At 39.2% G+C, this 26,371-nt stretch overlaps 1 protein-coding gene across 1 annotated transcript; it reads left to right on the top strand.

Annotated features, from left to right (window-relative positions):
- The first annotated feature begins 464 nt into the window (after nucleotides 1-464).
- ATG3 (autophagy related 3) lies at nucleotides 465-25,059 on the top strand. Its single transcript, XM_069785752.1, has 12 exons — nucleotides 465-633; nucleotides 3,748-3,789; nucleotides 7,030-7,079; nucleotides 8,331-8,401; nucleotides 10,176-10,283; nucleotides 12,338-12,387; nucleotides 14,397-14,478; nucleotides 14,995-15,029; nucleotides 15,805-15,960; nucleotides 16,631-16,758; nucleotides 23,057-23,125; nucleotides 24,836-25,059. Exons 1-12 carry the CDS (start codon nucleotides 562-564, stop codon nucleotides 24,915-24,917), a joined length of 945 nt encoding a protein of 314 aa, XP_069641853.1. The 5' UTR covers nucleotides 465-561; the 3' UTR covers nucleotides 24,918-25,059.
- The last annotated feature ends 1,312 nt before the right edge of the window (nucleotides 25,060-26,371 follow it).

The following is a 26,371-nucleotide window of genomic DNA, read 5'->3' as shown; positions in this document are numbered from 1 at the left end:
CGCCCCCTGGCCGCCCTCCCCGCGCCACCACCCTGCGCGGGCGCGCGCGCCCGCATGCTCTTTGACAACCGGCCCCGCCCCTCCCGGCCGCTCCGGCCACGTGACCGCGGGCAACCGGGCTCCACCCCGGCTCTCTCTCGCCCGCCCTCGTCCCCTCAGCCACGTGATCCGCCCCCCCATCCCTTCCCGTGGACGGCGGGGCGCGCGTGCGCGCGAGGCGTCGGCAGCTTCCCGGCTTGCGCGCGCACACGCCGAGGGGCGGGGCAGCGGCGGCGCCGGCGGACGCCGGGCCGACGCCGGACCGGCACCGCCCCGCCCCCGCGCAGGCGCATCGCCGCTGGGGCGGGCGCGTACGCGGCGGTGAGAGCCTGTGTGTCGTCACGCGTGTGCGACATGGAGTGGGCGGGAAGAGCGCAGGGAAGGGCGGGGGGGGGGGAGACCATGTGTCACGTGACCGGCGGGGAGGCGGTGCTGCCCGGGGCCGCCGCCGCCGCCGCCGCGGAGATCGTTGGCCGAGGGGCGGGGGAGGCGGTCGTCCTCCTCGCGGGGCCCGCCGGCAGCATGCAGAACGTCATCAACACGGTGAAGGGGAAGGCCCTGGAGGTGGCCGAGTACCTCACCCCCGTGCTCAAGGTGCCGGTCCGCGCGGGAGCCTGGCGGCGGGGGCGGGGTGCAGTGACGGGAGGCGCGCGCTGCCTGAGGCGCTGGAGCCGTTACCGGTCGGGGGGACGCGCCCGCCCTTTTTGCGGCGGGGCGGCCGCGGAGCCCTCAGCCGCCGGGGTCGCGGGTGCCGACGGAGCGGCCCCGGCCCCTTCCCCCCCCCACCCCCTCCGCCCCATCCGGGGTGTCGCCCGCAGTGCGGCCGCTGCCCGCCCGCTGGCGGCTCCTTACCGCCGCTCCCGCCTGCGCGGGCATTTTTTTCCTGCCGCCCCGGTGGGGTGTGAGCGGCGGCCGGGAGTCGCTCCGCCTTCCCGGAAGCCGACCGGTGGCCGCGGCTTCGTTTGTCGTCCGGGTCCGAGGAACTCCGTCGTTGCGGTGGTTTTCCGCAGCCGGCGGAGGGTCTCCGAGGGCGCGGTGCTCCCTCACGCCTCAGGGGGAGGCTGTGCTGGGGCAGCCTTGCGACGGCAAAGCCCTCGGCCCTCGGCCCGCACCGGGGTGTACAGGATGGAGGGAAGCCGGGTTGGAGCTCCTGTGCTGTTAGAGGTGGGAGCATTCACCTCGGAGGTGCGGGCCTTCGAAGCCCAGGTGTCGCTGGTCCTACTGCTGGAGGAGTAACTTATTTGTTGCTGTTTTCTATTAAAGTGGCTAAACTTTAACTGATTGTGTGACCAGGAATGGAAACCCAAAGGTGTTTGTGTACTGGTAGGCTTAAGCCCGGTTTCAGGAATGTGTTGCAATGGTTCTTTGGGTAAGAGTGCAGCTTCCCTCAGCTGACAGAAAAAACACCTAGTCACATCTTCATGATGTGAGCAGGTGTAAAGTTATGTAGTGTGGCTTATTTCTGTATCAGTGTTACTATATTAATAGAAGCCTCTATGTGCTAAAGTAACTGCGAATAGTAGAAATGGGGTGTTTGGTTCTTGAGAGCAAATTGTAACAGTCTGCTTGTAAAGGTGGGCAGCACATCTGTTACAGTTCCTGTTACTGCTTATTCAGGTAGAAACAAATTGTAAGTGGTTTTCTGCAGTTGTTAGGCTACACCCCATCTTCTGCCTTCTATTTATGAATACTTTTTCATGTAAAACCCAATTTGATGTGTTAACTTGTCAGCCATTCTTTCACATTTTTCCATGTTTTTGAAAAAATAATTCTACTGTAATTGTTTATGACAGCAGCCTCTCTGCCTGTGGTTTTATGGTGTGACCTTCTATGTGCCTTGTACTCTGCGGCTTACATCTTCAGGCAGAAGACAGTGATACTCAATTATTAATTGAACCTGTCCCTCTGTGGTATATAGTATGCTCTTGCCTGGATAGTAGACCTTTCTAGAGTTGCCCACCAATGTGACATCTATGGGCTGCAGTGAAGTTGTGGTGTGGAAAGGTGAACTGACTTGTTTACCATAGTACAGTTGCTGTTGCACAGCTGGTGCAATAGCAGAGGAATTCTTGTGCCCAGATGTACTATTGGGAGGAGGCAGGAGTAGACCCTCCCACAAATGCGAGGTGATAATATTATGTGTATATGTTCCCTTTGCAAGGGGTTGAAATAAATGCTCCAACTTGGTAACTTCAGAAAGAAACTAGACCTGTGTCTCTTACTAGCTTACACACCACAGAATGTACAGAGGTGAAAAAGTGAACTATTTACCTTCAGGGAACAGAGGATGGTTATTTTACATATTTTCCTTATGTAATTCCAGAAATGCAAGTTTGTGCATGTTGCCTACTACTTATAGTTCATTTTGAGGTTAAATAGCAAGTTGTCTCCACTGTGGTGTTGCATAATGTGTTATTGAGAATTCCCAGTTTTACAGCAATCCAAATTGCTAAATTAGCGTTGTTTGAGTTTCTTTGATTTCTGTTAACTAGCATATAGTGATGCTATGGTGTTTGTACAGCTGCTGTTTTGCTTATCTTAATCTTGTTCTTAAATGTCTCTTCTTTAGAAGTGAGGGAGAAGGGAAATAATCAGTATTGTATGAAACAGGTGTGCTTGTTTCCTTTTACATAGCACAGGTGATAGCATGCACCAGGGTGAAGCATCAAGAATAACAAAGTTAAGGGGTGGCTGGTTTTCTTTAATGATTTAATAAGGTGAAGTTGTAACCAAAAGTGAGGTACTTTTGAGTTGCTGCTTTTAGTCTTGATAGAAAAAAAATTATGAGTTCTTTAGGGCAAGAAGTTATGCAGTAATTGATGATGCAAAAACTTGAAAAGTGAGCTATGCCATGGTTGAAATTGTATTCTTTTTCAAAAGCCATTCTTAGATAGCTCTATTGCTGGGGAACACTAGGTTTACTTGGTGCTTGAGACTTTTCTGAAGAAAAAAACAGAACAGAAGTCTGAAACAAAATACACTTACTCTAGATTTGAATACGCTAAAAAATGTTGTATCTTTAAACTTCATAAATGTTGTCCTTAATGCAAAAGTACTTCATTTCTCCATACAGAACTAAATCATGTTGCTGCTCGCCATCTATTCTTTCATCCATTAAAAAAATGACAATATGAGAAAATCGAAACTGTTTCTATGGGTTGCATAATGAAGGCACAGAAATGGGTATTAAAAAAAGTTAATAACTAAGTCTTTCTACATAACTTTTCCTACCACAGAGAAAAGTCGGTTTGGTCATTCATTTCATGACCTTTCTTAACTGCAAAGCCTCATATTGATGCATTGCAGTGCTGGTCAGTGCCTAGAACAGTCCCAAAGTCCTGACTGTGAGAATCACTGATTCCAGCTGGTTTTCTGTCTCTTACTGGCAAATGTAATACTGAGTGCCGGGGATCTTTTCTTCATTGATGATATAATTGGCTGTAGCAAAAAAAATTATTTCAAATATGTGATCTTTTTTTATAATACCCCACATTCTGCAACAAGTAATTTTGTTGAGCCTTACATTATAGAATATGGAAGTAAGCTGCCTATCAGCTCTGGCAGAAGTTGCCTCCAAGCTGATTCACAGATCTCTGTGGACAGAGCTAGTTCCAAGACAAAAGTAGAGCAGATGTTTTTCTTACTGGTAAGGTGGGGTACTTTGGTTTGTCACAAGTTCTCAAAATTTCTAAACTTTCTTTATTGCAGGAGTCCAAGTTTAAAGAAACTGGAGTAATTACACCTGAAGAAGTAAGTATTTAGAAACTTTGAAATACATTTTGAAAGTAATGATAAATTTTACTCAAAAATGACCATGTTCATCTTGAACAGTTCATGTCTTTGCCAACTAATTGTTACTTCTTGAAACAATTTCCATGAAGTGGAAGTTCTCAATGGCTTTTTTACTCTACAGATGCAGTAGATCAACAGAATTCCTCTTGAGATGGCACTTGACATCTGAATGTGGGCTGCTTTTTTCCTGTATTATGTCATGAAAAGCTTGTAAGGAAGCTCATGCTGGGCCAACAGCTCCATTTGTCATGGGAGTTCAAAACTAAAACAGGAATATATTTATTTCAGAAGTCTTTCCCCTAAGCAACTCAAAAGGGAACTTGTATTTTGGGAACAGTCTTTGCTTACCTCAATTTTGATTCCTTCCAAGGCTCTGGCTAAACAATTACATGTGTTTGTCCACACCAACTATCTAATGATTATTATTTTTTCCTTCTTCTTCACTATAGACCACTTCAGGCTGGTTGTATTTTGGAATGCTGCCAAGCAGTTGTAGTTTTTTAAGGAGTCTGCTGTGAAAAGAAACAAACAGGATTTTTTCTAGAATAGTAAAAACACTGTGCAGTGCTATTTTGACTTGCCCATTCTGCTTTTTCTCATATTAAAGTGCTACTGTTCTGAAAATACATTGTCTTTACAGAGGTATGAGAAAAAAATGTTAAGACTGTTAGGTAGAATGAAAGAAAAATGAGACAGAATGCACAAATGTGAAGATGGGATGGAAAAAGGTGGAACAAATGATGACTGACGCAGGTAGATAATGTGGACAAAAGCATTTTTCCTAACGTTGGTACCTGGCATTTTTCTGCTACGTTGCATGGCAAGAAAGCACTTGTGGTTTCTATGATCCAGAAGAGTGCTGGTCAGAAGAACAGGCTTAGCAACATGATGTTCTGCTGTTCTGATAACCATGCATATATGTGTGTGTATATAAATGTTTATATATTACATAGTGATATATTTATATATAAAACAAGTATAACAGAGAAAGTCTAGACGAATGTTCTACTAATGCTTAATCCCTTCTTGATCTATGGGAGAAAACTTTGTAGTAGAAAAGGTACCATCTATAGAACGTAGCAAGAGCCACACTATGTTACATTAAACAGTTTGCAGCATTTAAACACCAGTAAGAATGTGAATAGTATGTATTGTCTGTTTAAAGTTAGATGCTGACAGGATGAATAAATTGGATTCTTCAAAGCACTAGTCAAGGGAAACAATTATACGGCAAGAGTATTGTTTTGTTAAGTTTAGATGAGACTGGAGCATGGATCTGCTGATTGTCCCTTTGACAGTCTTCCTTCTTCCCTGATGATTTTGGTCTTATATAGTAATGATTACTCAAGAAGAATCGACGCTCATGGATAATGATGCTAGGATGTTATCTTCGAATGAGTTTGGATTTCTTGGGTAATGAATCTCAATTCAACTGTGTTTTAGTCTGAGACGCTGACTGTTTTACAGACTTTCTGGGGTTCCTGTGGCTTGCTTCTGAAGATGAATCAATTAGTGATAAGGCTAAAGATGACTTATTAATCAAACTCAACACCTACTCCCTCTTTTCATATATCTGTGTACTTGATTTAATTGCAACAAATTCTTGCCTGTCATGAGTTGTTACTAGTTAATACCTCAGAAAGATAACACCTGTTTTCATTTGATATGTAAGTACAGGAAAACCTTAAAAATCATTCTTTCCAGGAGTAGAAATAAGATGTCCTAAAATTGATCTCTTGTCACTTTTGCAATATTGATTTAGGTATGAGATAGCATTAGCGCTTGAGAAATAGAAAGTGAAAGCAGCTAGATAATGTTGCTGCCTAAGCTGAAGAGAATGCAAATGGAATTTTAAGTATTGTTTTAGTTTTTTGTATCTGCTAGACCCACAAAGAACACTTTAAATTTTTTTCATCTTTAATAATGTATTTTAACACTGGTGCCACAAACAGTGTTCCAGTTCCTTGAATGGAGAATTTTAAATAATTCTGGAGTTTCATGTGTTGTTATTATGTAAAGGGTAATGAGTTTTAAAATTTCCATGTGTATTAGGAGGGATTGCTGTTTTCTTTAAAGTGAAGATTTCAGTTTTGCTAGAGAGTTTTGTTGAAAAATGGGTGAAAGAAAGCAGTTTTGCAGAGATTAAATCTGTTAATCCATATGCAGTGCGTGTTGTGGTGTTTTCCACTACGCTGATATGCCTCGCTTTGGAGGACGTGGTGAGAAAATGGCTGACACACTGCAAGCCTGTTGTGTCATTCTATTATAGCTTCTGTTCAAGTAGGAAGTACCTTTTTATAAACTGGCATTTTAAGGCAAGAAAACAGCTGTAGCAATAGGTGTGTACCTCATTTTCAAAAGTCACTGGTGCAAAGACCACACAAATCACTCTTCTAACGTGCAGGCTTGCCTTAATTTATGTGTACAAAAAGTAAGTCCAGTGGGTTAGACTTTGCTGGGTGAATTTTGAGTTTGTACACAAGTCTAGCATGAGTTTTCCAATATTGCTTTGCAATAATGATGTAATTTTATAAAATCCTTTATTTCTGATACTAAAAACAAGTAGAGTGAAGATTTTAAAAAGCTGTTTCTTCAGAAAAAAACTTTATAAGTTTTTCAGTGTACTGATTGGTTATCCATATTTAGTTAACATCAGTGGTGAATGATTATAGTGATGGTCATTACTTAAAATGCATACTGCTTATTCCTCTGTTCCAGTTCTCTCACTGATTCAATGAATTTATGTCAGTCTCACTTTTCTTGCTGCAAAATTGTTTTGAACACTGAAAGAGAATTAAGGGTTTTTTTACATTAAGCTCTTCATTGTCTTTGTAAAACTTTGAAGAGTGGCAAATAAAAAGTTGCTTCATCACAGAGTAAACAATGTTACTGGATCTAGAAACTGTTTTGCTTGTTACAGGACTGGTAGGTAATATCACAGTTTTTTAAACTTTATCTGAATTTGCTGTTGTGCTTAGCATGCATTTCCTCCAGGTGAAGTCAATTTAGTCTTTGTGTTTTCATGGTTAGCTGAGATACAGAGTTAAAATAAAGCATCAAACCGATATAAACAGTTACTACTTACACAGTTAATCTATCAAAGGAATGTGCAACTGAAATATTAATATTGAGAAAAATTGGAAATTGTTTCCTTATGCCATATTTAACAGTACTTTAATTTTTTTCCTGCCTTAACAGTTTGTCGCAGCTGGAGATCACTTAGTTCACCACTGTCCTACTTGGCAATGGTAAGTAAAATCAAAAGAATTATAGAAAACTAGCATCCCTACCCATGCTTTGATGTGTTTCCATTGGATGCAACTATACAGTTGTCTCATTTCACAACAGTAACTATACAGTTGTCTCATTTCAGAACAGTACATGGACTCTTCCAGTAGAACTTCTGCTGGTTTTGTGATGGTTTTATGATCTTTAAGTCAGGCAGGACTTATTGCTCTGTGTAGCAGTAGTTGAGATTTGTTTGTTTGTTTGTTTTCCTAAAGTTTTAGAGGAAATAAGCTAAGTACATAGTGTGAATGCTTTCAGTGCTTAGCTGCAGTAGCAGCATGTCTCCCTGAGCTTGTCCTGGTGATTGGTGATTGAAAATACAAAAGGCATGTGCAGCTGGAATTGCTAGGAAGTAGTTGTAATTGGTATATTTTAGGCAAGCATTTGTTAATTAAATATGTTCAAGTTGGCCAACATCAGATCACTTTGTGCAGTGCTTGCCCTTGGAAATCCATTATCTTTTATGTACAATAAGGGTGCAAATAGGGTGCTTCCTCATGTTTTACTGGTATCTTGCATTATAAAACTAATTAGTACCTAGATGGGCATTGTCTGTGCAGTTGGTATCATCAAGGTTCTTGGCTCTATACTGGGCTGTGAATTACTGGAGGAGGAATTACTGTGCCTGAATCATTGTTTCTTGCCCTTTTACTGTCTCCTTCAGAGAAAACATGATGTTGAGTCTGGCCTATGTGCCAGCAGTTTGGAACAGGCTATTTAGAATGTTACTCTTATTTCAAACCAAAAACCACTGAAGGTGAAAGCAAATGCTTGAGTAATGTGAACTTGGCAAAGATTACTTGAGCTGTAGTGACTATGGGCAGGTTTTATATTTATAGAGGTCTATTTCTTGCTTTTTCTGAGGTTGCTTTCTTCATACATTTGGGACTATGTTGTTGCTGATCCTAGAAAATTTCATATAGACTAGATTGTCCTGTCACCCTGTCTTTGGCCATCTCAAAGTGAAAGTAGTTTTTGAAGCAGAAAATAGTTTTGATCCAAACTCCATAGTTTAGGGGTGGCCAACCTTTTTGACCCCATACCTATATCAAAGTCTTTGTATAGGGAAGAGTAAAGGCATAGCAAACAGATTCTGAGAATAGGTCAAGAGAGGTATATAAAATGTTCCTGATAAACACTGAAAATAGAAGGGTTCTTTTGTTTGCAGATCATCAAATTCTCAATCTTTTATGGTGCACTTCATTTTACAGGGCTTCAGGAGAAGAACTAAAAGTCAAGGCTTATCTGCCAACAGACAAACAGTTTTTGGTAACTAAAAATGGTAAGGCTGAAGTTTAAATATAAGTATTCTTAGGATTGATAGCATGGTTGACTGTGCTATCAACTCTACTGATTGTCTGTATTGACAGGGGAAGCAAATATCTTGCACTTTGGATGCTTTGGCTTTGCAATATTAAAAAGTTTTTCCTGCACATCTAAAATCTTTTCCTTAGACCAGTTGTTAGCAGGGCTTTATACTGGTAATACAGCTTGCCTTGGTGAAGTAGAAATGAAGTTTAAACTTTATAAACCTCCTTGTATGTCTTTCCTTTCTCCTGTCCGTCAACTCATATTCAGTGTCTAAAAGGAAAATGTTTATTTTCCTGTTTCTTTTGGAAAACTCAGGCTATTGAAGTGTTCACAAAACGTCTTTCACAATGACACGGATACTTCTACTTCAGATAGTAATTAATGTCACTATCCCTGTCAATAACAATAATATAAAATACAGTTTTAAATAAAATATTGATCAGCTTCATGGTTGTGTATATATAATACTTGTGGTGACTAGCTTTTTAATGAATAAGAAGGCTAACATCTTGGCACAACCACGGGGAAATCGTTTTCTCAGAAGATATTGTATGAAAATGTGTCAAAGATAATGCCATTAGATGAACCTTTAGTACTAAGAACAGCCTGAGCAGATTTTTACCTGCAGTGGGTTGCATTTTATACTTGGATTTCGCTTGTTGGCTTTTGGAGTCTTGCAGTGCACTATCATGTGAAAATGCTTACAGTAGTGTTGGATGGGCTTTCCTAAGATGGTCCTGATGGCTGGATGGCCAGGTGATCTACTTTGTTTCTCTCCCCCCGCCCCCACTTCCAGGGTCCCTCATTGCTCTGATTCTTCTAGATCACATTTCAAAATAATGTGTTTCCTGCTGATGGTGACACATTGGCCTACCACCTGAGTAAAAGTTGTGGGCTATGGGTGGAGGCCAGGAGCTGTCCTACAGACCTCATTTTGGAAGTCTTTGGAGAACTTCTCTTCACTGTAACTTTCACACCCCTCTCCTCCCTTTCTGAAAGGTCTAAGGGCAATTTACAAATTCTGCACTTCATGCAGCAGGGTTTTTTTTTTCTCCATATTAGTACAAAAGGAGCATTTTTAACATAGTCCTTGTTTATGATGTTGGATAATGCCTGTTTTGCCTTAATCATATCTGCATTCTTTCTTTGACTATTTTCTGAACACTTTGTATGAATCTGTACTTGAATGGCTCTGTAACGCATATGATTGTAGTTACTGTAAATAACACATTAATACTAATCTCTTCCAAACTTCTAGATGTTAATTTATAATTAAGCATACCTAATACATCACATAAATAGCTAATGCAAACTTTTAGCAGAATTCTGAAGACAAATCAGTTCAGTAAACTGATGCTAAGCCAGGCAAAGTTGTAGTTAAACTAAAAGTTGTTTAGCAATGTGAAGAAAACAAATAGGTTGTTTCCAGTTGTTAGCAAATGAGAAGTTAATTCTTTTCTAATCCTCAAGAGTGTGGATGAAAGTGCTCTAATGGGTAACAGAAGAATGAACTTTTAAGGCCACTGCAAGAGTTGTGCTGTACATGAAATAAAATATCTGGTACAGCACATAAACATTTTTTTTAAGTTCATGCTTTTGCAATTGAAATATACCTTTAGGATTCCTTAAATAAGGATGTATGAGAGACTGCCACATTTCAGAAGGCCTTGTAGGATAATTTCTTGCTCCAGTCTGGTTTTGTATAGGAGTGACTGCATTCATTTTGTTTTGCGATTTTTTTGCAGTGCCATGCTACAAAAGGTGTAAGCAGATGGAGTACTCGGATGAGCAGGAAGCAATTATAGAAGAAGATGATGGTGATGGGGGATGGGTAGACACTTTTCACAATGCAGGTATTCAAAGTCTTTTTTCAGACTTTGCATTGGTAATCTGAAAGATTTTCAGTTTCCACTCTTAGAAGGTAAAATCTTTCTTATATATAGATGACTGTGTACTAGTATCTAATCTGGAAGAAATAAGTTGTGTTGCCAGCTACCCACTTGATGGGTACAGGACTGCTCAGGTGTTTAACTGTATGGCTGTGTATGCCAGAAACAGGCTACTTTTCAGAGGTGTTAACAATAAATTATTTCAGTATTCTTTTATTAAAGTTCTAGGAAGTTATTTCAAAAAATGAGCTCATTCCTTAGTAAGGAGAGCCTACGAAGAGAACGCTGGTTTAAATTAGTTGTTTGAAGAATATGCAAATTTCTCTTTTTTCGTAAGATTGCATGTGAAGCACATCTTTAAGATAAAGATGACCTCAACTGACTTAAAGATGACCTCAACTGACTTAATTATTTCAGAGTTTCCCATTCTGTTGAATTGTTGGATTGAGCTAAAAGGGAGAATCATTAGAAAATGAATATTATTTTAGTATCTGAGGTCACTGGGTGAAGGAGGGCGAGGGGGTGGTGGCACTAAAAAGAAAGAAAATACTGTTAAATACAGAGACGAGTGTGGGAGATGATCCTTTTTTACACTAAGTCCTTAGATGAGCTTGTGTTTATAAAGAAGTCTAAAAATTACTGCTTACATGAATCTATCTTGTTAGCTTTTCTAGCACAGCCTCTTAAAAATCCTTTTGTTCTTTTCTAAGAATTGGCAGTTTTATTAGTTTTAGTCTTTTTCTTGATGTTCTATCGTGAGTTAATAAAATCTTTCAATGATGGTTTCTCCACCATTTCCAAACCTAGAAGGTACTCCACTCAGTTTTTACTTTTTGATGTAAAATTTTTGCTGTAATGTGGAAGAAGTTCTCTGAACAGTTCAGCCAGGCTGGGGAGAAAAAGGGTGAGAGAAGATGCCTTTTATTTCTGTAGATGTACATTTTTCGTCACTGGCGATTCTTAAATCTATCACAGTTCATAATTGAACACCCCACACCAAAGAAATCGTTTGGCATAGCTTTGTCATATCCTTGAATTAAGGATGCATTCTCCATCCCTGCTGTGGATAGGCCCCTCTGCCAAGTTTTTCTTTTTAGTGTTGACTGGTTTGGGCACCATGCTGTGGTAGCACAACTGTAACACTCTGACTAGACCTGGCCAGGTCTCCAAATGCTGTCAAAAGAGATTAAAAAAAAAAAAAAATCTGTTTCCACCCATCTGTATAGATGTCCTTTATAACTCCACTTTTTCTGGTAGGAAAAAACATATGTAAATGACCACACAGCCACTAGAATTGCATTGTTTCCAAGCAGTGTTCAACTGGCATTCCTTTTCTTTAAACAGTTATTTCTGATGAACAGTTACTTGATACCAGGTTCATTCCTCATAATGATGTAACTTATTTTCCGCTGAAGAGTTAATTAGATAAACATACTGTGTCAAAGCAGAATCTTGTCATGTGTCCCAAAGCGTACGGAGTGAGAGCTGCAGTAAAACTAGAAGGCTAATGGGGAGGAACTCAAGAGCTGATACTACTGTGATTTGGCATGTTTTTTACTCTGACTTCCTCTTGGCTAAAAGCATTGAGTGTTCTGCTACATTATGCTTTGTCATGAACACCTTGCTTTCAAGATGCTTAGAAATATTCATAAACGCATGCCTTGCTCATGAAGTTGAGTTCCATTATTGTGACATGAATGCCTATCCTGAACTCACTTTTATGCAAAAATTCCTTAAAATAAAAATCCAAATTACTTTGCAGTGTTCAATCAACAAAATTTGTATGACGTGCAAGAGCTGTGCTGTTGTGCTCCATGTTACTGGTATGGTTTGTTTATGGATGTCCAGCCCCAAGCATGCTACCAGTACCAAATAAACAGCCCTTCAAATATCAAAATTGTTGTGAGATTTAGCTTTGAAAGGTCATACGTTGCTTTCTGAAATCTTTTCAACCTCTTTCTATACTATTTAACAAAGAAACAAGCTTTTTTAATGCAAAATTCTTGTTCAATTAACAGGTATAGTGGGTGCAACAGAAGCAGTTAAGGAGATCACACTAGACAGTAAGGTACTTGTTTCTAAATTTTCCTCTTGCTTTATTACAGGACCTAAAGGTAATAGAAGTCTTACCTGCAGCAATCTAGTGCGGCCTGTGAAAGATTAAAATATACTTTGTCACTAGGTGTGTTGCAGATATACATTGACCTTCAGAGAGCCCATGATATTATTCTAAGTATGTGCATCTCCTTATTACTATGTGTTTACTGAGGCAGTGTTCTTTTTTGGAATGTCTTGTGCCAGGCTTCTACAAACTGAGAATGAAATTCTGTTTACAGTAATAGTGCACTGTTGTGTCTCAAGAAATCTTTGGAGATCCAGCATAAAGAAATTTTTATATGGAAAAATTATGTAGGGATGTAAAGTATTTCTTTGTAATCTTTAATACTGCAAGCAGAGTTTTTAACGCATTTGGTCCTGTTCGACAGGCTTGTGCCCTCAAGTTTAGAAGTACTAAAACTGCTTAAAGATATATGTCTTACAGAGTCATCAGTTTCTGCACACGTTTCCAAAAAGTCACTCTGCAGCAGTAGCCAAATCTGAAACTTAAGTCCTCATGAAACAGAACAGGTGGAAGTACTTGAAATGGAAATGAGTTAGTTAACATGTTTAAGAAATGTGGAGAAAGTCACAGAGACACAAAATGCTTTTAAAGATGAGTTGGTTGTTAAAGTGGAGTTGTGTCTGTGTGCTATGAGAGTTTGTTAAACCATCCAAGCACAAAACTTTGGATTCTAAAAATTAGGAGGAAAGAGAACAGGCTGCCGCATGCTACCGCACAACTGTAAACAGCTCAGAATGCTATTGATATGATGAACTGTGAAGTACGTGTATTTCAAGTGAGACTGTGCTGAACATAGTAAAAATACCACTTTTTCACAAGTCAGTAACATAAGGGTGGAAGAAGCACTCTAACGAATACTTAAAGGTGATCACTATTTCTGTGAAACACAATACTTGCAGAAAGTTATTGTGATTCATAACTGCTGTTGTGTGTTATGAATTGGACTTCACTTATATTGTATGTAGAAAAACTTGCTTGTTGTACAGTACTTAATTTCGTGGACCACAGGTCCAATCCAGAAGAACAACCCTCTTTCTGCTAATGTTCTGTTTGCCAAAGCACTTCACAACTTAGTTTCTTACTGATTTGGAGTTTTTTTCAATGGGGAAACCAGCCACCTGATGCTTACAATTAGAGCAGCCTCTAATTGTAATCATTATTTGGAGTACTCTCTTAAAGTCTTCATGAAACCTGTGTAAATCAAGACCTCCCTCTTCTGAATTTCACTGGGATTATCCTGTTGGGTTCAAATGCTATGCGTAGGCCCACAATGCCCAAAAGAGAAAGTTGGCTGAGGGCTTGTACTGTATTCATTTCTGTTGGACTGTGCTTCCTCAGACAACGATATCAAAACGTTATATCTTTTGGGACTCCTGTGTTTTAAAAACAGTTATGGAACTGGATGACGCTCTTAGTTTATGGAACTGGATGACGGTCTTCGTCATATGATTTAATTTTAGGTAGTCCTGTGAGCAGCAGGGATTTGGACTCGATCATCCTTATGGGTCCCTTCCAAGTTGAGATATTCTGTGATTCTATGAAAACTGCTGCACAGTTGGCTGTGGGTTAGGACACACAAAATCTTAACCTGCATGTACTAAACATAGCTGTTTAGTCATTGCCTGTCATTTGAGATAGGTGGATTTTTTGAAAAGAAATTATGGGCTGTTTAACACCATGCTTATTCTTCTTTGCTTAGGACTTGAATCATTCCAGATTACAAAGTCAAAGGAGAACTTTTTAAGCGGATTTTTAACATCATACTAGGACTTTGAAATTAAGACTGGTTAATAAGCAAATAATTGAGTTTAGTATAGTCTTCCTTAACATTGCAGAAATTATGTTTCTGGTTCACTGTATGTATTGACTGGACTTATACCTTGAATTTTCTGGGGCTGTTAGGCTGTGTAGATGCAGCAGTCTTTAAAGCAGTGTTTTCAATTTAACTTCTAAAGGATGATATAAAAATACCAGAACCTTCAGCGTCTTGTGAGGATGATGATGAGGAAGATGAAGGAGAAGCTGCAGACATGGAAGGTATTTCCTTAAATTGGGTGGGACATGCTTTATTTCAGGCCTTTAACTAAAGCAGTACACTCTAAGAGAACACTACTCTTCATGGAATGCATGCTGACAAATTCAGCAGGCATATGCTGTTTATCATCTTTTGTATGGTCTTATTGATGCATGTTTACTCTAACTTGTGTGCTGAAACCTGTGTGAACGTTAGTGACTGGGAGATTAATTTGGATAGCAGAACAGATCCAAGCAAGTATAAATTAGGGATTTAGCACAGCTTCCTTCCTGCTTCATACCTGCACTTAAACTCAATCTGCCTACTTAAAACCACTTAAGGGTTGCTCATCATGTACTTACTGTAGGCTTGGTCAAATTTGTATTAAAAAAGGTATAGTGTGGTTTGGGGATTGGGAAGTCTACCTGAATAAAACATCTTTAGATACAAGTAGATTGTTTTAAAGGAGTTGTTTATGAATGAGAAATATGATGACTAGCTACAAGCTGAACACAGAATTTTATGGGTCTTCTTTTCAGAGTATGAAGAAAGTGGGCTATTGGAGACAGATGATGTGAGTGAACAGTTCTCTATCTTGTCTGTTACAATGCTTATCACCAATATGAGCACAAGCAAAGTAAAAATAGTGATAACAAATGGATGACATAACAAGCTTGTTATGAGCAGTGGGATCAGTGAGCCTGGTTTCCTATGGATTTGTCTCCTGCCAACCTGCTGCAGTAACCTTGACTCTTAGGTCTTCAAAGATTTTGATCACAGTAATTTTGCTTTTTTTTTTTTGCTTATCCTTTTCGGTCTGCTTACACACAGTGCTGTATTCGCAAGAGATAAAAAATGCAGTGGTTGTTCTTGAGGCTTATATGTGGAGGATGAGTGGCTTATAGGTTCAATAGATTACATTGATGCACCAGACTCATGAGAGAAAACAGAGGGCATCGTTATTTGTGGTACTCTGCTAAGGTCTTAATGAACCTGCATAAACTGAGACCTCTGTCTTCTGAATTTCATTTGAATTGTCTGTTGGGTTCAAAAATTATTGGTGAAAGAAGGGAGGGGGACGTGACAATGTAGTTGCATGGTTCTTTAAGAAATCGGACCTTTTTTAAAAAATAAAAAAAACCACCAAAAATAAAACAAAAAAACATTTGGTGGGAGAGAAGCCGATACTCCTAATTTAAAGGTAAAAACAAAACCCAAAAGCATATGTTTTTTAATGCTTACTTAAGAACATTAATTTCGGTTTTACAGCTTTACGTAACTACTTAGGATGGGAAAGGAGGGAACTGGAACAAGACTATACTAATGTTGTCATTTTTACCTTGAACCAGGCAACGCTTGACACAAGACAGATTGTAGAAGCTAACAAAGCTAAAGTTGATGTTGGAGGGGAAGATGCTATTCTACAGACTAGAACTTATGACCTCTACATCACTTACGACAAATATTACCAAACTCCAAGGCTCTGGTTATTTGGATATGATGAGGTATAGATATGTTAGGTTTTTTCCCACTTCTGTGAAATTAGATTCGCTGTGTCAAATAGCGAGGCTATTTTGTTGCTTATTCATAGTTGAAATTTAAAGGAAAAAATGGTGAGAAAACCATTATACAGTCAGGGCTGCAATCAGTATTTACGGTACTTTCAGGAAGTAGGAACAATTTCACTGAAAATTGTACTGTGTAACTGAACACATTTAGAAGGAAGGAAATCATGCTCTGTCATCTGAGTTTGTTAGCTCTGTAGACCTAGTAATAACCCCAGTGAATTTAATCAAGTAAATAGGTATGTGTTTTCATGATCTTCAGAGGAAGAGGATTAGATAAATCACTCTTCCCTTTAATGACTAAGTTTATTGAGTTAAAGTTGGCTAGGGCTTACAGCTGAAATACCTAGATGGGAACCTAGATAGTTTTCATATATGTTGACTTTACAATTCACCTGGTATAGTAGAACCAAAAAATTGTGCAGTACTGTTTTTATACCATATAGATTTTAACACACTCAGTTCTTTCAGTGTACCTTCAGAACTGTTGTATATTAGATAATTATAATTTATGGTGCTTCATCTATTAATGATGTTGGAATCTTTTGCTCCTTCTCAGCAATTCTTTGTTAGTAATGCTTTTGTTCTCGTGCTCCTTTTTCCCATATAGCAACGGCAGCCTTTAACAGTAGAGCATATGTATGAAGATATCAGTCAAGATCATGTCAAGAAAACGGTGACCATTGAAAACCATCCTCATCTTCCTCCACCTCCCATGTGCTCGGTTCATCCATGCAGGTAAGATTTTCTTTCTGGTCTGATTCGGCATGCAGACACAAGGCACTTCACTGGTCTTGCTCAGGATTTGGTTCAGGTTTTCTGGACACATTTACACAGTTGGCTGCCATAGTGGTCTGTTAGCTTCTGAGGGTGCTCTTCTGAGCACTTCTGAGTGCTCACTGCTGCAAGTGTATTCTGCAGTTAGAGCTGTCTTCTCTGTTCAACTTGCTTTTCCTCCACTTCCCTACAGACTCCAGAAGATGGCAGACTACTAGAACTCTATAAAAGAAAGTTCTCCTATACTTTAATTTGCTGCTTTTTGGGGAGGGTAAAAGTATAATGTATATTTTGGGAGTTGAAAAAGCTATTTGAACATGAAATAACTCTTTCTTATTTTGTAATAACTACCTTCTGCTCCCCTAGAAGTCCTTGAAATTTTACGCTGATAAATAGAGGTCCTCTAATTGCCACACTGAAATATTTGTTGAACACAACTGCAGAACACACTTGTGTTTTCAGGGTCTTTTCTGTTGCGTTTTCCACATTTCTCACCCAAGACATAGGGAGTCTGTAGTTTGACTAGCTGCACAGATATTTTTTTCTAGGTCTTTGAAAGGTGTCTTTCATCTTAGATGTAGACCCTAACATCCTTTTAGGTATCTTAGTGATACAGAGTCAATATCTTAAACAGTGTAACTCCTCAGCTTCTTGATAGTATGAAATTCTTAGAGATAGGAGTTTGGCATTTTATCTCATTTTTAAAAAAGAGACACCCTTTGTAGTCTTGCATATGTTTAAAAAAAAAAAAAGTCCAGGTTGCCCCTTTGAGTCTTGTAATTTCTTTTGACTTAAAGAAGCACTTCATGTCACTAGCTGAGGTGTCAGTAATCAGCTTGTTGTTGACAAGCTTGTAGTAGTTTTTGCAGACTCAAAACATTCTTGTTTCTAGTTTAGGAATTATTTGATCATAAGATTAGTCTTGGGAAGGGTATACTATTCTTTAGAGAGAGAGCAAGGGAGCTTTGCACCAAATAGTTTACGGCTGCTTTTGATCTTACTATGAGGATGTATATTCATGGGCTTTGTAAATCTGTATCTTGTGTTTCTTCCAGTTCTTTAACTACTGCTTTACAACAGTCTTTGCTTTCACCAAGCAGGCAGGCTTTTCTCTGGACAATATTGAGCAGAGAAGCCATTGTACAACTGGGAAGTAGCTTTTTTTCCCCAGTTTAGCTGTCTTATAGAAAATCTTGAACTGGTAAAGTTTATTGTAGGTCTTTAAATTCTCAGGTTTAAGTCTACACTGACACAAAAGGCCTGTGAAAATGTCAGTCTCAGTGCTCAAGAGTACTACAGGAAGCGGAACTTAGAAAACTGTTAGGAAAAGAATAAAGAATAGAACAGAAAACAGCATAAGACCTCTCAATTTGTGGTACCACCCACATGTTGCATACTGCAGTACAGCTCTGGTCATCTGTTCTCTAGTCTGTGAGATGGAGGAAGATAAACTGGAAAAGATACAGAGGGGTTGTCCAGGATAACTGAGGTTATGAAGCTCTTTCCCATAAGAAATGATTAAATAACCTGGGACCCTTCAGCTTTGGAAGAGGCAGCTGAGAAGGGAGTTCAGTGACCTTCATCGTGAATGGTACAGAAGGTGAAATAATAGGTGTTCAGGTTTTTTCTAATAGTAAAACTGGTGGTATTTGAATGCTACTTACTGTGCCTAATTAAACTAAATATTTATTTAAGCAATATGATGTTAATGAAAGAAAAATTTGTCAAGAGTTGTTAAAAGCGAAGTTAGCAGAATGCTCCAGAATTAGAAAGTCCCTGGGTTACATACTGCTGGAAACTAGTAGTACTTTGGGGGAAGCATTACTAGATGCTTGCTCTGGCCTCTTTCTTGAGCACGTACTGTAAGATAACAAACAGGATGCGGTAGACCTTTGGTTTGATCCAATAAGGTATTCTTGTACCTTGTATGAACATACCAGTCTTAATATGTCAACCTGTTAGTGACTTTGTCTTACTGTTTGCTGTCTGCAGGGTTTTGGACAAAAAAATGGATGCAGCTTTTTGTGCAACTAGTGTTTTTGAAGGAGTGTCAGGTGGGATGAATGTGGGAAGGCTTAACAGGCCTAACTAGGAAGATGATTAATAGGAGAAAAGGAGGAAAAAAGGCCTGAAGCCACGGCTTAATTTAGGGATTGCTGGAAGCCCAGCTAATAAATTGGTTGGGAAGAGGCTCCTGTTGATGGTTGCAGGCTGGGAGGGCACTCTCAGAAGAAACAAAGATGACCCGATATTTGGGCATGACGGCCCTCACTGACTAGGTAGACCTGTGGGTTTTATACTGGCCTGTGGCTGCAATGCGGTCCACTTAATTTTGTGAACACCTTTGCAGAGTAAGAACCAATTTAATGCTGGTCTGTGAATTTGGATTGAGAGTCTTCACGGATGAGAGCTCTGTGTGCATGTTCTCCCTTCTTCCTCTGAAGCCAGTGAGGTGCCAGTGCCTTTGTTATGTATGTAATCCACGTCTACACTTGAAGAAATGGCTTGCATCATGGCACTTGTTCCAATTAGTCTTTTAAGCATGAAAGAGATGATTGATATCACAATGAAACAGATTTGTTGGTGGCCTTAATTGTGGAGGAAACTGCCTAGTCCTTCTCAGAAAGCAATCTAATTGACCAGCAACTGCTTAACATTGGAAATGTTTGAAAAGGTCATCTTGAGACTGAAGAATGAGGCTAACAGCGTATCTAAGATGGAGATTTTAAGTTATGTTCTCTTACTCTCTGAGGTGAGCTATTCTATTTTCTTAAATTGGTGTGGCTAACAGCTAATAAGGTCTGGGCTTCTGAGGTGAAAAATAATAGCTGAAAATGTTGTTTTGTTCTTAATTTAGCTAGGAAGTACCAGTGTTTAGCTAACTCTGCTGCTGTTGCTTCCATGCACGTTACAAGAATTGTGTAATGGAGGGTATTTGGATGGTCCTAAACTTATTTGACTATTTCTTGTGACGTGTCTATCTGTCATGCGTCAGAGAAAGGAAAGAAACAGCAGTCTGGTGCTGCTCTCAGCTGCTTGAGATTTGCTTCTATTTTGAGTAGTTAGTTGAAACTGTTCATCTTGCAGCTCTGCTCTAAGTTATATTTCTTGTCAGCATTTTTATGGTACTGGAACATAGTCAACTTCCTCATTAATTGCTGTAAACTGGTTTAATCACAATCCTCAACTTTATGTGGGTGTTATGAAGGGACTATCAAACTAGTTAACTACTAAACACATTTACAATTATATCTGAATTACTTGCACTAATTCCAAGGGCTTATTTTTCTCTGTTTTAGAATAAATGGTGATAGGCTTCTGAACTCTTTTTTTCCTTCTTATGTACTTTATGAATATCTGGACGGAAGTGACTAGAGGCAACTGGAAGGATCAGTGAATTGTGTATTTTAAGGTTAACTGACTATTGCAAATTCTGAATGTTTCTCCTAATGATATTTGTGGTTTTTTCCACACCTGTCTGATTGTGTGTGAGCAGTTACAGACACTGAATCAAATTCATAGGTAATTTTTTTTCTTGAAAGTACACTTTCCTAAAAAGTCTTGCATTTTACGCTCTGTTATGGAAGCTTATAGTTGTTACCCACTACACTGAAAGCCCTGTGGAAGGCCTTTTATCTCTAGGAACTGCAAGGGAGGGGGAATGAAAAATTTCTGTAGGGCTTTTTTCCCCATATGTCAGGAAGGCTTTTATTTTTTACTTTTACTTTCTGATGGTACATATTTCCCTTTCAGCAGATACTCAGATAATGTCAGTATGTCAGCTGTGCTGAATTCCAATGTGAAGTTGATAAATATTTTGACTGACAGCTTTGGTCAATTGCAAAACAGGAGAGGCATTCTCCAGCTGGAAAGCAAACATTCCTGATGAGAGCATAAAGGGTCATCTAATCAATCTAAGAAATCAGCTTCTTTTTTTTAACCCTTTAATGTATAGTCTTAACTCTGTATATCTTAATTTGTTTTCAATAGGAACAGCAGTATTTCTGACTTGGAATATGAATAGTAACTCGCTTATATTACTTGAACCACCTCAAGAGTTGGCTGACATACCTGAAAGTAAATTAGGTGATTTTTAGTAGATGTTTTAAATGTCTGATCTATTTGATAGCTCAAGTGATCTACAGATGGGTCCTGGAACAAGCACTGGGGAGCATGTAGTGTATTTAGTCATCTTAAGAATTACTTCTGGGGGACTTTTTATTCAGAAGTAAAAAAAAAAAAAAATAAAATTGAGACTTCTAGATAGCAGGATATTTTAGATGATATTTCTCCCAAAGTTCTTATTTCTTTCCATTGGGGGGTATACATATTTCATATTAATTCCTCAAAATTTTCTTATAGAAGGAAACTGAAAACAGGAAACAAACTTTTCAAAGTTTATAAAGCATCTGGAAAGCTTTTCAGAGTAACTGTATGACAGTAAGAATGACCGTTACTGTGGCTATTATGGAATTGCAGATATCTAACTAGTCCTTAGAAAACAAAAAAGAGCAAATGTCATTAAGATGCATGAAGTTGAGCCGGTATCCTGTTAAAGACTTCTAATAGCTGTAGGGTGACCTGTATTCTGTGCCAGTACAAAAAATAGTCCACCGTTATGGACAAGGTCAAAGCGTAAGTTTTGAAGGTGGCCAGGTTCCTATAGGGAAGCAACTGGCCTTGGCACCTGATAGGGCATGTGTTCTTCAGGGGCATCATGAGGATCCAGAATTGGAATCAACTGTGAGGGTTAGCTGATCTGCAAAGACCAACAGCACAGTGAATGACAAATGCTGACCTTTAGTATCTCCCCAGACTTGCATGTTCCTGTTTACAATGTGTCTTGGTAACTTTGCAACAGCTTCCTTCCTGGTATTTGCAGTCGCTGGCAGCATGATTAACTTTGAAGGTAACTACTAAATGCCAGTTACTGATCAGCTATTTAGATTTGCATGGGCAGAAAGTTACGCAAACTCTGCTTACCACTATTCCTTATTCTCAGTAGGCACGTAGGTTGTTTCAGGATGGGTATTTTAAACTACTACTGATAACTAGTTTGCAGTGTTGTGTAGGTGGATGTCTATAGCCCTATGTGTCCTCACCGATAAAGGTTGCCTACAGAATCATGAATTTAAAACAGAGTTGAAGTACAGATAAAAGTAAGATGAGTTATACAGCCTGGGAGTTTGTGTTAAAAATATATAAATAAAACATCAGCTAACCATATGGTAGTTCTCCCCTCTGATGTTGTATGTTCTTCATCCCCTGGTTTATGGGGTATAAGAACTATCCTGAACACAAGACCATTACTTCTGAACTGTAACTGATTGTGAAAAGATTTGAAATCTTCATCACTGGAGGTATTCAAAACCAGACCAGACAAGGTCCTGAGCAATCTGTTCTGGCTTACTGCTCATTGAGCAAGGTGGTTTGGACTAGATGATGACCAGTCTCTTCCAACCTTAGCTGTTCTGTGATTCCATGTTATATTCCCAGGATCAGCTTTGTACACAAATGTTTGTGTGGTTCATAGTGGTCTGGTATGTCACTGATGACTTAATGTCGAAACACAGTGACCTGAGGAAATGTTTTCCTCCCCTGTAATGCTTTTACAATAAGTTACGTGAGAGAAGCAGCTAGCTTAGAAACACAGAACCCAAGTTACCGCTGTAGCCAGAGAAAGTTTCCATACCCTGTCAGTCCAAGAGCAACAGTTCTAAATTTCTGCAGGGTTGGTTTAGCCTGCCTTTCTTAGGAAACTATGAATTTTATAAGTGTTTGATACCTTGTAAGCTCTACAAATATGAGTGCAGCAGAGGCAGCTAAAAAAACTTGCAACAATTTCTAGGCATTTTTTTCAGGGGTCATTTGGGAACTTCTGGTGGCTTACTGCTGGTGAGGATTACCTTCTGGGGACTTACCTGGTGGCTTCTGTGGCATTTAGCAATTAACAGTTACACTAGTGACAAGCAATATGTATTGATTCATTATAGCACTCAGTCTATGCTGTAGCATAGAACATCTTTCTCTTTCCTTGTGAAAGTAAGGAGTTGGCAAATAGTGTTACATTCATCATTTAATATTAACTTCCTGTTATTGTTGAGATTTTTTTTCCTTAGTAAACTGAAAGCTTCCTCTTGCTGCTTCTGAAGCTAACAGTCCAAAACTATTTAATTTGCCCAAAACCTAATGTTATTGAGATGAAGAGGTAGCTACATTTTCCTTAAAGTATTTTCACTGTTTCTGATCTGTTTCTCAGGCATGCAGAAGTGATGAAGAAGATCATCGAGACTGTTGCAGAAGGTGGGGGAGAACTTGGAGTTCACATGTATCCTTTTTTGTTACTACACAGTATTCTTGGAGATTTCTTGCAGTGTAAGGAGCTGTTACCTCAAGGTTCCTAAGCTAAAATGCAATTGTGTGTGAAAGCAGTAAACAGCTGTTTGTGGTAGCGCTTACTAGACTTCTGGGATGAGCTCCTTTGTGCAAACAAACTCTGTTAATCAGTTGTTGGGGGGGGAGGAGGAGGGTGGCAGGAGCAATGGGGAAAGTAGGTAGGAGTGAAGGGACAGGATTGAGCCCTTATTTGTAGGGATGTGAGGGAGGTAGCTATCAGTATGAAACAGATCCCAGTGTAGGAGGATGAAGCTGGAGGTTCATAGGCTCTGGCTAGAGTGTAATCACTCTTCTTGGTACAGCAGCTTCTGTATTAGATTTGAATCTGAGATTCATTTCTGAAAGGTGTAGAGGTCCCATTATTCTCTACTCTGCATGTGAGCAATATCTTGGTAAAACATTCAGCTGGCAAAAAAGCAATGAAAATTACTGAAATAGTTCTGAACATCAGTATCAAATGCCTCACAATTAGAATTTTCTTAGTGAGGTGACTGTTCTCAGTTATGCTTTGTAGTAATTCATACTGTGCTTTCTGACTGAAGTAACCTCTGTGTTAGAAGCAAGTATGTCCTTTCAAAATAGTGTTCTAACTGCTTTTGCTGCTATAAGCGAAGCAAGGGGGGATTACTGAGCAGCTATAGGCCCTGAATTAGTAAACTTCTCGTTCACTGTACGAGTTGAGACTTGCTCAATTTGTGCAAGCAAGCAACTGAAACTGAACTGCAGAATAACTTTTTCTGGCAAGGTAGTTCAAGTCTTTTACTCCTCAATAGTTAGAAATAGCTTATTTTCAAGATTTTAATTACTTTTTTTTTGCTATTGCTAAACAAATTGAGGGGGTTTTAACAGGCAATTTCTTCCCACGTTATCATATAGTTTGTCCTTGCCAAGAAACGGTCCGTGAGACTGACATGCCAAAATAGTAGGTTTTACTTCTATCCAGTACCAATGTAACTTAATTATCAGTTGAAAGTAGTGATTTGTTTTAATTTTTCTGTTCGCTGTCTGCCTCAGTCCCAGGTGCACAGACACTTCAGTTTTATAGTTATCCAATATACTCCAGACTGCAGATTCAGGACCAACATGCATTTGGAGGTGATATACACAAGGGAGATGAGGAGGGTCTCCTCTGCAAAGACAGACTTCTCAGCTTAGCAAAGCTAATCTCTCTACTTTCCCTCATCAACAGGAAGGAGCTCTTTTAAAGGATAGTTCAGAACAGGAACCTATTTCTTTTTCTGAGTGACTGGAACACTGAAGGAGGAGCCTGCTTTCCCTGCAACTACAGGCAGGTAGCTAGGGATTAGCCTTGCTAGGTGCAATTCACTTTGTCATTTGTTAATAACAAATATTAAGTATGTAAATGGGATTGTAAATGTTTGTGTGGTGTTTGTAAGATTTATTGAAAATAACTCCTGGTTCCCTGCTTTAACTTAAAACAGGAAGGTCTGTATGTTTGGGCAAGCATCAGATGTCATTACTAGAGTTCTGCTGTATTAATTTCCCAGTTTCTAACTGTATAATTGCTTGGTGTTATTTTCCTATTAGCAAGAAATACAGTTGAGCAGACCACTGAATTTGACTTCTGCTTTGTCTTACAGGATTTCTAGCTATTGCAGATTTTCCTTAACAAGAAACTCAGGTACCTTCTTATTTTCTTGAAATTTGTACAGGCAGTCATTCCAACGATAGAATATGACTACACGAGGCACTTTACGATGTAACTAAAATAAGACATGTCCTCCTCTAATTATCAAATCTTTTTTTAAATAACCCATCCATGTGACTTATACAACATTATACATAATTTCTGTAACTAATCTTTTATCAAGTTGATGCATTAAAATAAAATGTTCCATTGCCAGCCTTTTTAATAAAAATCTTTGTGTGTAATATAAATAAATCACTTTCATTCCTACACAGCCACTGTACTAAGAGGTGGGATTTTTTTTTCTCTGCAGTTCCTTCAATTTCCTTTCAACAGAAGACTACTTTTGTCTATATTGGAAGCTAAAATCTACTTTCCTAGTAGAAGACTAATGCTTTTGGCTTCATTGCCAATTCCTGAAAATGTGAATTTATTTTTTTTTTCCTCCCATTTAAATTCACTTGAGATCTGTGTGGTTTTTTCATAGTTATGAATGGTTATGTTTCCTCTAGCTGGAGGAGGATTTCGAAAGCTGAAAGAAAATAAGTGATCATCTTGTTAGGAAAGTTTGACTACATATTAAACTAAAATAGCTGTAACTAACCAGTCTTTGAAAGGCGATTTAGATTTACACTTGAGCAAGACTAATGTTTTGAAATGGAATTTTTTTGGAGACAAAGGAGGAATATTAGTATGTCGTCTGTTCATCTTGTAATAAAGACAAGAACAGTCTTATTGACAAAATTACAGCTTGGAGGTAAAGAGAGAAGATCACTATGGTAGAGGAAGGTTCAATATGTTTACTTGTCTGCCTCAACTACACTAACTGGTAGTCTAGGAGCATGGTTTCCTTTTTAGGGTGAATATGCATGGGGTTGTTTATGAATTCAAATATTGCAGGTGTATCCAGGCTTTAGCAGCCACTTTCTGCCCTGTAAAATTTGTTTTTCATTAATGAAAATGTGATGAAAGCACCATTTTTTATATATATATATATATACACACACACACATATATAGAAAAGGTTCACATAAACTCTGTTTAGCTTTCAGGACAGCATCTTTGTCTCCCAAACATCCAACTTGCATTGTGCAAGGTCATCTGCAGCTGGGTGTCTGCAACTGACTGAATTCACTGTTGGGTAGGAGGGCTGTTCCTTGTCTTGGCACAGCTGGTCCCTGTCTTGGCTGTCCTCTGTACCATGCTGTTACTTACATGAGATCCTGTAATCATGTTCTGTGTACTGTGCTTAAATTGGTTTTCCTCTTTTGATAATCTATCTTCGCTTCCTCTTTCTTGGACAACATCTTAAGCAATGTCTGCATAAGTGAAGAGTAATGCTAGCTGAAACCTCTTAAAACTTAACCACACCCACTGACTCATGCCATAGGATTTTCCCTATCAACCTAATTTCTAAGATGTTTTGGGTTTTTTGGTAACAAAGGAAGTAGCTGTCCTCCACCCAACAAATAGGGGGTTTTGGAGGAAAGCAAAGAGGGAGTATGACTTAAAATAACCAGCAGTGATGTT

Source organism: Haliaeetus albicilla, chromosome 6, assembly GCF_947461875.1.
Source record: "Haliaeetus albicilla chromosome 6, bHalAlb1.1, whole genome shotgun sequence".
Lineage (NCBI taxonomy): Eukaryota > Metazoa > Chordata > Aves > Accipitriformes > Accipitridae > Haliaeetus > Haliaeetus albicilla.
Note: the sequence above shows the minus strand (reverse complement) of the source record. Positions and strands in the feature narration are given on the sequence as shown.

What these genes read in the sequence shown, in the direction of transcription:
- ATG3 (XM_069785752.1), top strand. Translation starts at nt 562, where the DNA reads ATGCAGAACGTCATCAACACGGTGAAGGGGAAGGCCCTGGAGGTGGCC. An exon ending in ACCTCACCCCCGTGCTCAAG is followed by an intron (nt 634 to 3,747) that starts GTGCCGGTCCGC and finishes TCTTTATTGCAG; the next exon opens with GAGTCCAAGTTTAAAGAAAC. An exon ending in CACTGTCCTACTTGGCAATG is followed by an intron (nt 7,080 to 8,330) that starts GTAAGTAAAATC and finishes TTCATTTTACAG; the next exon opens with GGCTTCAGGAGAAGAACTAA.